Source organism: Serinus canaria, chromosome 5, assembly GCF_022539315.1.
Source record: "Serinus canaria isolate serCan28SL12 chromosome 5, serCan2020, whole genome shotgun sequence".
In the NCBI taxonomy this organism is placed as follows: domain Eukaryota; kingdom Metazoa; phylum Chordata; class Aves; order Passeriformes; family Fringillidae; genus Serinus; species Serinus canaria.
Genome location: NC_066319.1, coordinates 28,698,225 through 28,711,929, shown reverse-complemented (window position 1 = coordinate 28,711,929; position 13,705 = coordinate 28,698,225). Strand labels below are relative to the sequence as shown.

Below are 13,705 nucleotides of genomic sequence, written 5' to 3'. Positions count from 1 at the left end.
CAACATGCTATCAAAATGTTTAGTCCATTAGTTGTAAGCTGGAGGGAGGTGCCTATTTTTCCTTGGACTTTTCAGAAGGGAAATAACTCCTGGAGCTATGGCTGACCTGATTTGGGTGCCTTTCTGCCAAGAAAAAGAGCAACACAGTTAAATGTGGCTCTTACTCTGCTTATTTCAGACAAGCTTTGAGTTCCCTGGAATATCTGAGGTGAGTGTCCTCATTAAGATCAAATACTTGGTTTTTCTCATGTGTTTCTTTATTAAGCTTTCTAGTTGAAGTTTTTTAATTTTGCATTAATAATGAGTGCTTTTACTTGGACATGATAGAGGCAAGGAATAGAGGGTGCACTGAACAATTGTGTTGTAAACACAAAAACAAACCATGCAATTTTAGGGGGCATTGAATGATTCATTCCTGGTTAAGACTAAAGAAATATCATTACCACAGTATGAAAGACTGGTAATCTTCATTTGGAGCTACAGGTGCAGCTGGTGCAATGGTTATTTCATCAAACTAGGGTCAAGGACAGACAGGAAAACCTGGAGAAAACTGCTAGCATTAGCAGGGGACAAACATAAATTAAATAGAAATTGAAATTAAACTCACTTGACCCAGAATTTAGAAGGATACTAATGAAATGTGTTCAAGAAGACCATTGCAAGCCAGGCAAGGAAAGCAGCACTGGTTTGGCACAGGCTAAATTTCTAGAGACTGTAAGGATGGAGAAGACACAATTCTGGATTTGAGGAATGCCCTTTGAAGAGAAGATTTGAACACTTACTCTGCTTGCTATATTCTGGTTAGTGCTTCTACTGCATTCTAATGGAATAGATGTACAAGCCAAGAATTCCCTCAGGGACCAAGTTAATGTATTGAGAGATAAAGAAATCCCCCCCTGCCCCTCATTTCCTTCTTGAACTTGAAAATAGCCATAGTTAAGAAAGAAATGTGAAAGCAAGGTTTATGTTTAGCTCTGGCAGCAGAGACTTTCCACTTTCCCTTGCAAGTACATGACCTGACACTGCAGGAAGATGCCTTTGCCTCCAATGGGTGGGTGGGGGGGTTGTTGGTGTGGAGGCACAGGTGCAATTGGTTTTTTCTCCATTGCCATGTATGGCCTGCTTCTTACCTTCCCCTGGCATTTTGCAATGCCTCTGAGCTTTTCCTAATACTACATCACAGATTTCTGAGGCCTTTATATTTTTTTTTCCTTCTTTTACTTGAAAGCTGGAAAGGTGTGGGGAGGGTTGCATCTGGGTGGCAAATCTGATGACCTCTAGGGACTTAATCTCCGTGGCAAGGCATTTTTCTCAGTGTCCCATGTGAGCCTGCATTCATATGAAGAGAACATGAGAACAAAATCAAATTTGACCCTTCTGCATCCTGTCTTTATCACTGGGGAGCAGCTATACTTTCTGTAACCTAGTGAATGCTACTCTTGTCAATCAAATCCACTCCTGAATACACAATGGCTTACCATTTTCAGCATTGTCCTCAGTGATCTAGGTAATAGTGAGTTCAAGCAGCTGTATGAAACTGATCAGAGTAGGGACTCAGATTTCTCATTTTTCATGATGTGGTGTTTTCTAGTAGTGACTCCAACAGAATGATGGATAATTTAGATTGGAAGAGAGATCCAGAAGTCGTCTAGTCAAATGCTGCTCAGAGTGGGTCTAATGGCTCTAATCAGATCAGTGCTCTGTCAAGTCTTGAATGTCTCCAAGGATGGATATTCCCCACCTCTCAGGGCAGCAGGTTTGTGTTGTGTGTGTAACCCAGTGCCCATGGTAACTAAGAAGATAATTTAAATTTGGGAGGGTGTTTCCTGCATGGCTAATGAAGTGATGCAGAAGCAGCAATGAAATACACTAGATGGAAGCCCCAGTGCATTAGAGATCAGGGCAATACAAGTGTCAGATCTAGCCAGTGGTAGAGCCCAGATACTGCAGCCTCCAAGTACACTGCCACATTTTTCACATCTGCAGCTCTTGTTGACTTACCTGACACAGACACAGGCAGGCAGCAGCTACAGAGTTCCAGAAGATGCGTGGATGTCACTGATACACACAACAGCCCACAGCAACAGTCTTGGCTGGGGACTGTGGAGATACTGCAGGGGATGCAGCAGCAGATGGCTATGGGGTGTACAAAATTGGTAACAGAACCCTTGCTAATGCTCACCAGGAATGGTGCTGAGCAGGCATATGCAGCATGCAAGTTTTACTTGTGTGTCACTGCAAACTCAGCACAAAGAGTTTGAATAAAACCTATGAATTGGAGCTATGCCCAAACTTCATCCAGATAAAATGGTCCTACAGGCATAGGTCAGATTACAGTAATGAGAAAACTAATTCCTACAATCTAATGCTTTCCTATGACAAATCAAGACAGGTTTTACCTTAATCCTTTTCAGATCTAGTGTGGAAGAAGCATTTATTAGTGGGTGATAATAGCTGCCTTGTACTATGCAAAGCTGACCATCTCCATTCAGTGAGTTTCAGTGGCAGATTCATTCCCCTGCTGTTTCCATGAATGGTACCTTGTATTTGGGCAACACTGAGTAACATTATAACAGACAATACACTCAGTGTGGAAAACTTGAGGGAATTGACTAGTATGACAGAGGTGCAAAATTAATTTTCTATCTTAACAGATGTACTCTTGCTGATTATCTATAGCTAGTACAAATTATTTATCATTTTACCTTGAAGTCAACACTTTTAGACTTCAAAGTGGGTACCTAAAATGAGTGTCTCAGATGCTCACTGAGGCTGAGAATCTTTAGCCTCATCCACAGCCCATCTCCTGCTGGACAATTGCTAACTGAAACTCCCTGCCCCCGTCCACCTATGATAATGGTAAACCAATTTGTTTCAATGCTCACCAGGGTGTAGAAAACACCAGTTTCATAGCAATTGAAAAAACAGGAGGTTTTAATTGTTTTGCACTTGTAACCCAGCTACCCTTGATTTTTCTGTTTATTAGTTTTTTTTGATGGGTTGAATTTTCAGTGTAAGTGAGTTCCAGTACAATCAGACCCTTACTCAATGGGGATTGCAAATGTACATAACTATTTATATACTCCAAAGTCTAGCAGCTGGAACTTTCCCCTCTTCCCCCTGAGTAAGAAGCATCCTAAGAAGCTACCTTGCTTTCAGTGCATCATGAACCAGCACAAATTGCTTGGCATATGGTAATGAGAACCCAGCCAGCAACTTTACAACTTACCCTTTTCTAATGCAAGCCAAAAAAAAATCTTTCAGCCTTGAAAATACTGTGGGTAGTCAAGTCTCCTCTTGCTGTAAACAGGTTTATTAGTTACTAAGGAAGATAACAAGGTGGTCTTGACTACTTCTTTTTTCCTCCACTGTACATTGACAATGGTGATAAGCACAAGAACAGACTGATCTAGCAATGATGCCACTTTCCTGCTGTGCTTATAATGCATTGTGATGGATGTCAGGATTTCAGTCTATTTTAAAAGAAAGTGATGATGGAAGCAATAGTAGGCAAGTATTTTAACTACCTAGCTTATTTTACCCTTAGAGGAGGAAAGCAAACTAAATTCTGCTTTTCACAATTCTACTTCAGCATACTGAAGGAGGCTGCAGAGTGAGATTCCTGTAAGAATGATTCTGGTATTATTGTGGTTGTGGTGTCAAACACAACTCACATTCTAATCTTAGTGGGATTACTCCCTGACCCAGTGCATTACTGACTGGCAGGAGCTTGCAATGGTAGATAAATGGGTGCTTTATATATACACACCAATTTCTCTGCTGTGCTTGTCCTTGTTCTTAAAATATCAAGTTTTGGGGTTTTTTTTAAGTGACCAGCTGCTCTGCTTGTCGGTGCTGACTAGCAGTCCTGTTCTCCCTTTCCCCACAACACCCAGTATCCCTTTTGTACAATAGTGTGAGGCAGAATTATGCTTTTCAAGAGCAGGGAACTGCTACTTCAGCTCAGCCACCTCTCATAACTTCACCCTACTATTTGCTTAGTGAACAGCCCTGCCAAGAAATGAATTGCGCCAGTCTGGTCATTCCTCAACTTGAAGTCCATGGCAGGCAGTGCAGAAGCTGTGGGAGGACTTCCCAAATCTGTGATTACCAAAGAAGCAGCATGGCTCACGGGTCCACAAGGCAAGCAGAAGTCAGGCAAGCACCTCAATTCCTCTGCAGTCCTGGCAAATAGTTCATACAGCTCCTTGGTCTGAGGCTAGGCTTCCTTAATGGACTTTCTTTTGAAAAAAATTAAGTATTTCTACACACTTGAAATACTAGGTCTCTGGATTCCATTCTTAATCCCAGTTTTAAAATACTGTACCACTCTCCTGCAGAAGCAGCCAATATAATTTCCTTTCTCATTTATTCCCACACTGTAGCAGGCATGACCAGCACAGTTACTTGTATCTATCCATACCTAAGAAACACCAGTTAATTTGCTGCAGGCAAAGCATGCATGGAATTACAGATTCTTTTTTGACACACTTTGTGTAATCATACAATTTTTTAGTGGCTTTACCTGCAAAATGCTGCTACTGAACCTCACTTTTATAGTAGCTGAACTTGGGCAATTATCAGTTTCTTGCTATCAAAGTGCTGATGCCTCTGAGGACAAGTGCAACTGCAGGAGGTACTACATGCCCTGCTGCCATCCATTACTCAGTAGGAACTAAAAAGCAAAGTGAAGTCACTTTTCATGGTCTGCTAGAACAGCCTACATTGCTAGAAGTGCATATAATAAGTTTTGAAGTGCTCACAACCCTCTCCACTAAATTTCTGAAGGCACCAGGTGGTTAGTGGGAGATAACTTTCCAGATTCTTCTATCTAGCTTGTTGCACATTGGATTGATACCATAGCATTCTTTCTCCCTTTCAGTGTATCTGGTCAGCTGCTCAGCTCAGCAGCAAATCTAATGTTTCATAAATAGTTAATCAAATAAAATACAGTGGAGGATTATGAAAAACAACAGTTCAAGAACTATGCACTAGAGTTTTCACTAGTAGCTTATTACAGAAAAAGAAAAAAAGACCTGTAGCGGGATGAAAAGGGGGAAAAGAGATGATGCCCAACTCCCTTCTTCTAAAGTGGCCTAAAGACCACACTTTTCTATCTGCAAAGGCCAAATCTGACTCCAGAGATATGAAAGGACCACTTACTTGCTTTTCACTTACTTTTCAATTCTGTGAAAACTTCCATTACTGAAATGACCACAGCAGCTTGTATGTTTTAAAAAAAGTGAACTAATCTTTAAGTAAATCATCTTCACGAAGTCCCTTTCAAAAAGCAGAAAGGTTAATTACCACCTCCTTTAAAGTACCTTCTTCCTATTTTCTGCTCTAATATAAGAAATTTATATTTTATACCTGTTTACTGGTCTGAGTTCACACAGTTATCATTGTTATCATTCCAGCAAGAGGAAGATTTTCTTAAATCAGATGTAAGGTACCTGCGAAGGAAGAGCTGTGCTGTGTTCCAATGCCTGATTACTAGAGATTCAGCATACTCCTTTGTGCTTTTCACAGTAAGGAAAGAGATCACATTGCTGTTTTTTCTTAAACTGAAAGCCAGCCCACAGAATTAGGTAAATGCTTATTTGGCTCCATTTAAAGACTGCAAAATTGCATACAAGAGAATATTGGAAATTTTACAAAAAAAAAAAATTGTAATCAATCTCAAACATATGAAGAGAGAACATGTTATTTTAGTATGTGCTATTCAGGAGGAAAAACTATCAGAGCTTTTAAAATAGCATTGCTTGTATTAAATCTGAATGTTATTATACGGGCAATAATGAATTTTCTAAGTATTACTTACTGTATTCAAGCTGGACATAAAACTTACATGCCCCAAAGTATTTTCAGATTTAATAATCTTAAGTGTACTAATATATTTCTGACCCACAATGTTTTGAAAATCACTATTCATTATAAAGGAAGCATGTTTTGATGTTAGCAAATTGAATTTATTCCTTGTCACTATATATTCCAGAGCTAGTAGGTCTTATCTCCAACCTGTACTGGTGCTGAGAGGTTTAACACCCTCACCCAGTTTCCTTCCAAGAATTTAAATCCCTTCAGTCTTCAGCAGCTATTACTTATCACTTAAGTAAAGCTATTTTCATTAAAGCTTTACTATAGACAGTCACTTTGCCTCAAGATTGTTTTCAGTCAGTGCATTTGCTGTGAGGTCCAGCAGAAACTATTGATGTGTATTAGGAAGTTAAGTGCATTGGAGAGAATTGCAATCCTCTGTCAATCCCAGAACTGCTCTTGGTTGAATGTAATTTGCACAGTCTGTTCCTACAGCAGGCAAACTCTAAAGGCACAGAGTACCAACAGAGTAATTGGCTACCTGCTCTATTTTTTTGGTCTGATGTGTCCTCCAATCCAAATCTTTTCAGTACAGCGAAATTACAAAAACATCAGCATTTAAGATAGATGGAGACAGATATAACTTACAGTGTGGGCAAACAGTTAAGTCTTTATCTTCTGTAAAGAGAAAATTAAGTTTGGGGCATATTTTCATGGGAGCAATCTGCTTTGCCTATTCCTTTCTTGGGGGAAAACTGTAAGCAGACAAATTCAAGGGGCCTGTGATGTCATACATTCAGCCTGCTCTTATCCATCACCAATTCCAGAGCAGACACACCTATATAAAATGCCTTGTAGAGAGATCAGCTGTGCAGTGCAAAAGGGTTGCTGTTTCCCAAAGATATCCAGGGGAAACTACCAAGATGAAGCCAGAATTTGAGCTGTTCTGTAATACAGGAAATAACTGCTGGTTCAGTCCATGTGACCTTTCAAGCCATATCCTTTGGATAACAGGGAAAAAAAGATTTGTGTTTTTTGGCAGGAACCACAACATTTGAGCACTCAAGTTTAACTAAAGGGTAGATTTTTATTTCCCATTAAGACATCTCAAGGACATAACTGAATGTAAAAAAAACTCACAGAGGGGCACATACAGCAAATGTGGTGAAGTACAATGTGAACAGCCCCAGGGGTTCAAATAAGGTAGGACCATTAGCAAACTGGAGGAAAAAAACCAAAACTCTGCTGAAGATGTTGTACTTTCTTCTCCATTTACACTGAAAAAAATTCCAATCCAACAAAATCCTTGTATCTCTAAAAATACAATCAGTCCTGGCTAACGAGTTTATCAAGATGGCAACAGGATGACTATAATACAAAACGTTCACCACTACACTCTGTACACACCTGTTGTCCAAACCCCCCCAAACCCACACGGCAATGGTGCCCCCATTATTTGCTTGCTTGCTGGGCCTGCCTGCGGAGGAGAACGTAGATCTTCTCCTTTATCCAGTCTTTGTTGTACGGTTGGTATGTCTGAGTATCAGCACGGTAACTGCAGAGGAAACAAGAAATGTCAGTCTGCTCTGTGGTACATCTACCAGAAGAACTTCACAAACAGTTAATTGTCCTCATGTGTATGAGGTAGAAAGCAGCGTACAGAAGGTAGTATCAGAAGTAGGTGGGAATTGCCACTTAGCAAATGGATTTATCCTGTTCTCTAAAAAACAGTTGTCCAGCAGATCAGACTGAGCCTAAAACAAAACGAGATGCTACAAGCACTACTAAGTAACTGGACCACAGTATGTGCACATTTAAACTCACACATTTAATTACTTAAGGGAGACAGCAAGTAGAGAATCTTTGTATCCTAGAGCTCAGCCTGCAGAAGAATAGTTCCACCAGGAAACAATCTAATTTGTCTTAATGAGTCAAACAGTTCTTCAACATTACTTCAAGGATTTATTTAAGTTTTTAGGTGTTCAACATCTGTATGGAATTTTTTGGAAAATTTTTAAGATCAAATTTTTGCAGGAGCAAAGGCAGACTCACAGATGACAAAGGATTCCTGTAAGTTGGCACTGAGGACAAGCTTACATCTAACAAGGATACTTCATAAAAAGCAAACTGAAAACAAGAACCCATAATGCATTTTCTTTGCTACTCAAGGATAGTTGATAAAAGCAGTCCACTAGCAAGGGCCAGAGAATTCAGTTATTCAGGCATGTTGAATTAAAACAGAATGAGACTGAAAAATGAAAGCAATCTGAGTGAAGTTCTGCGTAGGCCCATGTCCTTCTATACAATATTTTGTTCATGAAGATGGTACTTTCAGTGAATGATTCAAGAACTACTGAAGTCCTGGTCAGTCTTTAAACTTGATATACGTTTATTTCTGATAGCTAAGAAGGGTGAGATGGACAGTGGTAAGAAGGTAAGTAAAAATCCCAAGTTAACTCATTCCAGAACAATTTATAGTTCTTACCAAAGGAAAAAACCCTAAGCATGGTGTTTTTAAGTACAACATCTTACTATTTAAACCCCAGCAAGACAGGATCAAAGCCAAACAAAGAGCTTCAGTGTATGTTCATACAGCAATAGTTCTAGTACAACATAAGAAATGCTAGTTTCAGGAAAAGTTACTGATTTCTAACTTCCATCCCTAAATCCTTTCATTATGCTACACAGCAAGAGCAGACATGAAGTACTTCAGGAAATTTCCGTGAACAAGACACGTCTATTACACCTTGTGCTATGTGTGCCATCTGGTGGAAAACTATAAGCTGAAGTAGAATTTGGCACGACACTGATTTTAGAAGCTTAATTAAGAAAGGCACAAGACTATCCTAGAAAACAGCTGCTACCTCCTAAAACAAGCGGCTAGTTTCAGTCTGTTAGATAAACTTTCATCTTGCTGTATCTTTATCAAAACAAACTTTTGGCTGCAATGCACATCTGTAGCCTTCTACTCTACCACAAGTACTGCTCTCAGCTGAAAAAAATTCTGTAACCATTCTGCCTCCTGAGGAACTGTAACAGCACAAAGGTATATTTAAATAGATTCTAGTAGTAATAAAGTAGTCAGCTGTATTTAACTCCTAGATTTCAGTCACTTTCAATGTGAGTAAAATCCAAGTGGAGCTGTTAGTTTCTAAGCATTCTTTAGAGGTACCTTGTATCTATGCACTTAATTGGACTGGGCAACTTGCTAGGGCAGCTGCAATACTGCTGCACTACAGTTACTGCTAAAAACCACACAAACCAGCATTATGTTAAACTCTCACGGAAGAGTTTAGAGGGAATACTTGTGACTTTCCTAAGTCACTGAAATGGACTTGTACAACTGAACTTACACAAGACAGCTGAGGTCTGCCAAGTCATCAATGAAGTCAAACAATTGGCTGATATCATATGTAATGGATGGACTGTTGGGATTCATTCTCTTCAGATGCTCTTCATACATTTTACAGACTCCTATAGAGAAACAAGATTAACCATGCAATATTAAAAGGCTGTATGAGCTGAAACTTTTTCACCTCTTAATCCACAAATAAAAGTTTAGAGTTTACCACTAAAAAAGCAGTAAAATTTTCTAGAGCTGAAATTCTTTTGTTCCTAGCAATTTGCATTGAAACATAATACTATAAAATCAGGTAAGATCCATGGAAAGGATGGGGAAAAGTTTTAGTTCTGTCAAATATGTAACTTTCCATGCAGTAAGCTCCAATGGACATCTGGAACTCCTCCTAATAATTTTATGACAGGAATTGGGACATATACTCCTACTGCACAAACACCTAAGAAACAGAAGAACTCATAAGAATGATCATTCTTGATCCAAGAGTCAACAGGGTATTGAGGTAAGAGTGACAGCACAAACCTGTATATACATTTAAAACACTTTTATTTATTTAAATCTAGTCCACTAACAATTCAGATACATTTGAGAAGAACGTAATATTAAAATGAGCACAGAGACTTTACATGGTCTTCATTATACTTTTGTTTGCCTCACAAAACCTCCTGCAAGATTAATGTTAAGTGAACTACAGGTCTAATATTTTAATCTTCTTTCCATGCTAATTGTGGGTATCAAAGTTTCACAGGATCTTTGCTCTGACACATGTGCCATGAGACTGCAATTTTGTATCAATTGCACACAATCCTTTATTTAATATAGTATTTCCAGCAGCAATCATTGCCTTACAGTGCTAAGAAAAGAATAGTGAGAATTAAGTGCTGATCCTGCAATGAAATGCATTGAAACAAGTCTGCTGCATGAAAGAAAGAATATCGTCTACTCTCCCAAACTGGATGAGGTTTCATCTAGTTAAATCAAAACCAGACATTTAATAGAAAAAGGAAGTTTTAGAAACAAATAACTAGTTTTTAGTTTGCTAGAACATTGGAAAGCTAAAAGCATGAGGGGTTTTGTGAATTACCTTTGAAAAATATGAAGAGCAACTTATTTTCTTATTAAGTTAATGAATATGTCAAAAATGGGATTTTAACAACAGTTTTTAACTTCCATGTCTGCATCCACCCACCTTCCATGCACTCATTCACCGATTCATAATCAGCATATGTTCTGCCTTCTGGCCTCTTGGTAGGCTGGACAAGTAGAATTGTGTGAGACTGGAAAACAAAACAAACACAAAAATACAGGTTACTTGCATACTTCGAATGATTTTGGTTTGATTTAAGTTATTTATATGAAAGAAGAAGTAAAAAGAAGAGTAATAGTAAAATATTAGACTAGCAATCAAAGACTCGGACGTTTTCCACATAGCATTTACTATTTATATAAGCTGTGTTAGTAAGTTTTGGTTCCAACAAGTCCTATCAATCCTTATGGGTCTTTAAAATGTGTAGAATCACCATTAAAGCAGCTATTGTGTTAGAAAAAAAATACCACAGAAATAGTTTCTATTTAGACAGACAAGCAAAGCAATAAAGTCAATGTGTAAGAGCTGTGGCATTAGTGCATTTAATTATTTTATTCCAAATGCAAGCTGTTAGTAAAATTTTCAATGCCCAATTAAAAAGCCAGGAGGGGACCCAACTTAACCACACTGTCACCTGAAAGATTTTAACAGAATTAGCTTTTTTGAGTTATTGATTTCACTTCAAGGGAACACCAATGATACAATAAATCTGCACTTAGCAATCAAGATTATTTCTTGCAAAACAGATGTACTGGTTTTTCCCACTTCAATGAGTTTACTTAAACAGTAATTATGGCACAGAAAACTGTTCCAAATGTTGGAGTTCATAAGCTTGTTCTTCTGCAGGGAAGGCTTAGATGATTGTACATTCTGTGGCTTCCATTATTTCCATAACATTTTTCACTTGGCTACAGCAAGTAATTTGAGCAAAGAAGCAAGATTTTTAAAGTGTACACAATCTGTGATCTAATTAACAGGTTGCATACCACAGAAAGTTTGCAAGCATGCTGCAAATGGCCGTTTCCAGTGCTGCTAATGGGATCCAACATTTTCTGTGCTAATATATGAGGTGAGCACATAACACAGAGGCAACTGCAGAGTAAGACATCATCTGGCTTAGATTATTCAGCGGCTGACAGAAAAATCCTGACCCATATTTTGGAAATCAGTGAAGATAGCAATTCAGTGCTCATGAAAAGCAGTGACAGAAAAGAAAAACGGCAATTGTTAGGATTTACAGGGAAAAAACCCAAAAACCAGGACAAATTCTTATCCTATAACTGACAGTGTTCCCATCGTTGGAATACAGTTTTCAGTTCTTTAAGTTGTCTCAACACAGCAGTAGCAGATTCTGAGAAGTTCAGGAAAATGGTACACAGAGAAAAAGAAGGAGCAAGACTTTTCCTAATCAGAAATCGAAAAAAGGGGAATTCTGAGCTGCACACTGTAACAACAAAAATCATACAAAGGAGAGTAGATAATTTAAATCCACTTTCACGTATGCCAGAGGATGATTGACTTGAAGGGAATTCCCCAAGGGAGACTGGTATCTGGCTGTTCCTAAGTGCATTGTATTTGAACAGGCATGTCTTAGCAGGGAGTCCAAATGACTGCCAAAGATTACCATAAAACAATTTTTCCAGCACTATAATTTTAATTAAATGGCCACTGAGGAGTGATAAATGAATGCATAAATTCTGAAATTATCCAAATAATCAGATTATAGAAAAATCAGTGAGCCAGACATGCAAGCCAGTTCCTTCAGAACTTCACAGCAGAAATCATTTGGGCTTCTGCCTTTAAGACATTATCACTTCAGACACTATATGATATCTGTTATCAGATACTGGCCCAGGAAAATATTTAAATTAATGTCATTGGATCATGCGTATTGTAGAATTAATGCTTTTCAAACATTTCTTTGGGAACTTGACATTATTTTACTTTATAAAGGAAAAAAAAAGTTTGATAAAATTGCTGGTCCTGTCCTGCCACGCAGGTACAAAAAAATGACAAGCTCAGAAGCCTGTGGGAAGTCTCCTCTGACTATTACCTAGCCCTTGTGCCTAGGTGACAGAACCAAAACAAGGGAAGATCCACAAACCTTTCTGCCTTAGCACCAGTTACCTGGAGAAGTCCAATATGGACCATTATAATGATGATACCTATGTCGAATTTCTTTGCATTTTCCTTAAAAGCACAGTGGTACTGGCGTCTTTGAAGCAGGACACAGAATGAGATGCCACATGGTTTACATTATACCAGTTTCAAACTTCTAGAGAGTGCTTTAGAAATTGCTCCTACTACTGAAGGCAGAACCCTGTAAAACTGGTTAAGGCAGGGGCAAGAGCCAAACCAACAGGACTTAAAACTACGCAGCATCTGCCCAAAGAGACTTCCACCAATTGGAGTGTATTTGACAGTGAAGTGACTAAAAAAAAAAAAAAAAAAAAAAGAGAAAAAAGCCCCAAAACAATAAAAGTGGAAGATAAACACATATTGTAAGGATAAGATGTACAGTGATGCAAATACCAACCAGCCAGGCAGAAAAAGCGGTCTAAGGACCACCTTTCATTTTGGCCAACAGGGACAGGGCTTGTAGCTGCTCATCATGGCTGAAGCCAACTGCATGGGAGCAAGAACCGGGCAAACATGGAACTTCGCTGCAACCGACAAGCAGCTGTCGTCCCACCGCACAGCAACAAGTTGCTTTAGCACATCTTAATTTATGAGATGAACGCCACAAACTGCGTTGTTAGGGAGGCCTTTGGGCTCCAGCGTGCCATTCCCAGAGCCCACCAACGCAAGCTCCCGCCTTTCGCTCCTCCGAGCAGAGGGGAGGAGCAGGGAGAGCAGCACGGAAAGCGCAAATCAGCCATTTAAGGCCGGCTCGCTCGACGGGCGACAGTCGCGGGAAAGCGCTGAGGTCCCAGCAGCGTCCTGAGAGGGGACCGAAGCAGCCGGAGGAGAGGGGCGGGAGCCTCCAGCGTACCGCTCCCCGAGCGCCGCTGCCGCCTTTGTGCCCCCGCCCCGTCCGGCCCGGCCCTGCCCCGCCAAAACGTGCAGCCACCCGCCCGGGCCCGCACCACCGGCCGCGGCCTTCCCGCCCGCAGTGACCCGGGGGACAGGGAGAGGAGGGGAAGGGAAGGCTGCCCTGGCGGGCACGGTGCGCACGAAACCCGACGATGCGGTCCCGTCCCGCTCTCACCATGGCGGCTCCGCTCCTTCAGCACCGCCGGGCAGAAGTGGCGCGCGGCGATCCCCCACAGGCCCCCGCGCCCGCCGGAAGCGCCGCCGCGCCAACGGCCGCCACCATAGAGCCGCTCGCGCCAGAGCGCCGCGCGCGCACGCGCCCGCAGGGCCGGCGGCCAGGCTGGCGGGGGCGGGGCGCGGCCGCCGCCATCTTTGGTGAGGGAGCAACTCGCGGCCCATCGCAGGCTGAG

The 13,705-nt window shown here is 40.6% G+C and overlaps 1 protein-coding gene across 1 annotated transcript; it reads right to left on the bottom strand.

The window, feature by feature from the left end:
• Positions 1-6,884: 6,884 nt before the first annotated feature.
• On the bottom strand, positions 6,885-13,622 carry ERH (ERH mRNA splicing and mitosis factor). Its single transcript, XM_030240545.2, has 4 exons — positions 13,471-13,622; positions 10,365-10,452; positions 9,171-9,291; positions 6,885-7,372 (listed from the first exon to the last, which is right to left on the bottom strand). The coding sequence occupies exons 1-4, from the start codon at positions 13,471-13,473 to the stop codon at positions 7,270-7,272; spliced, it is 315 nt and encodes a 104-aa protein (XP_030096405.1). The 5' UTR covers positions 13,474-13,622; the 3' UTR covers positions 6,885-7,269.
• Between the last annotated feature and the right edge of the window lie 83 nt (positions 13,623-13,705).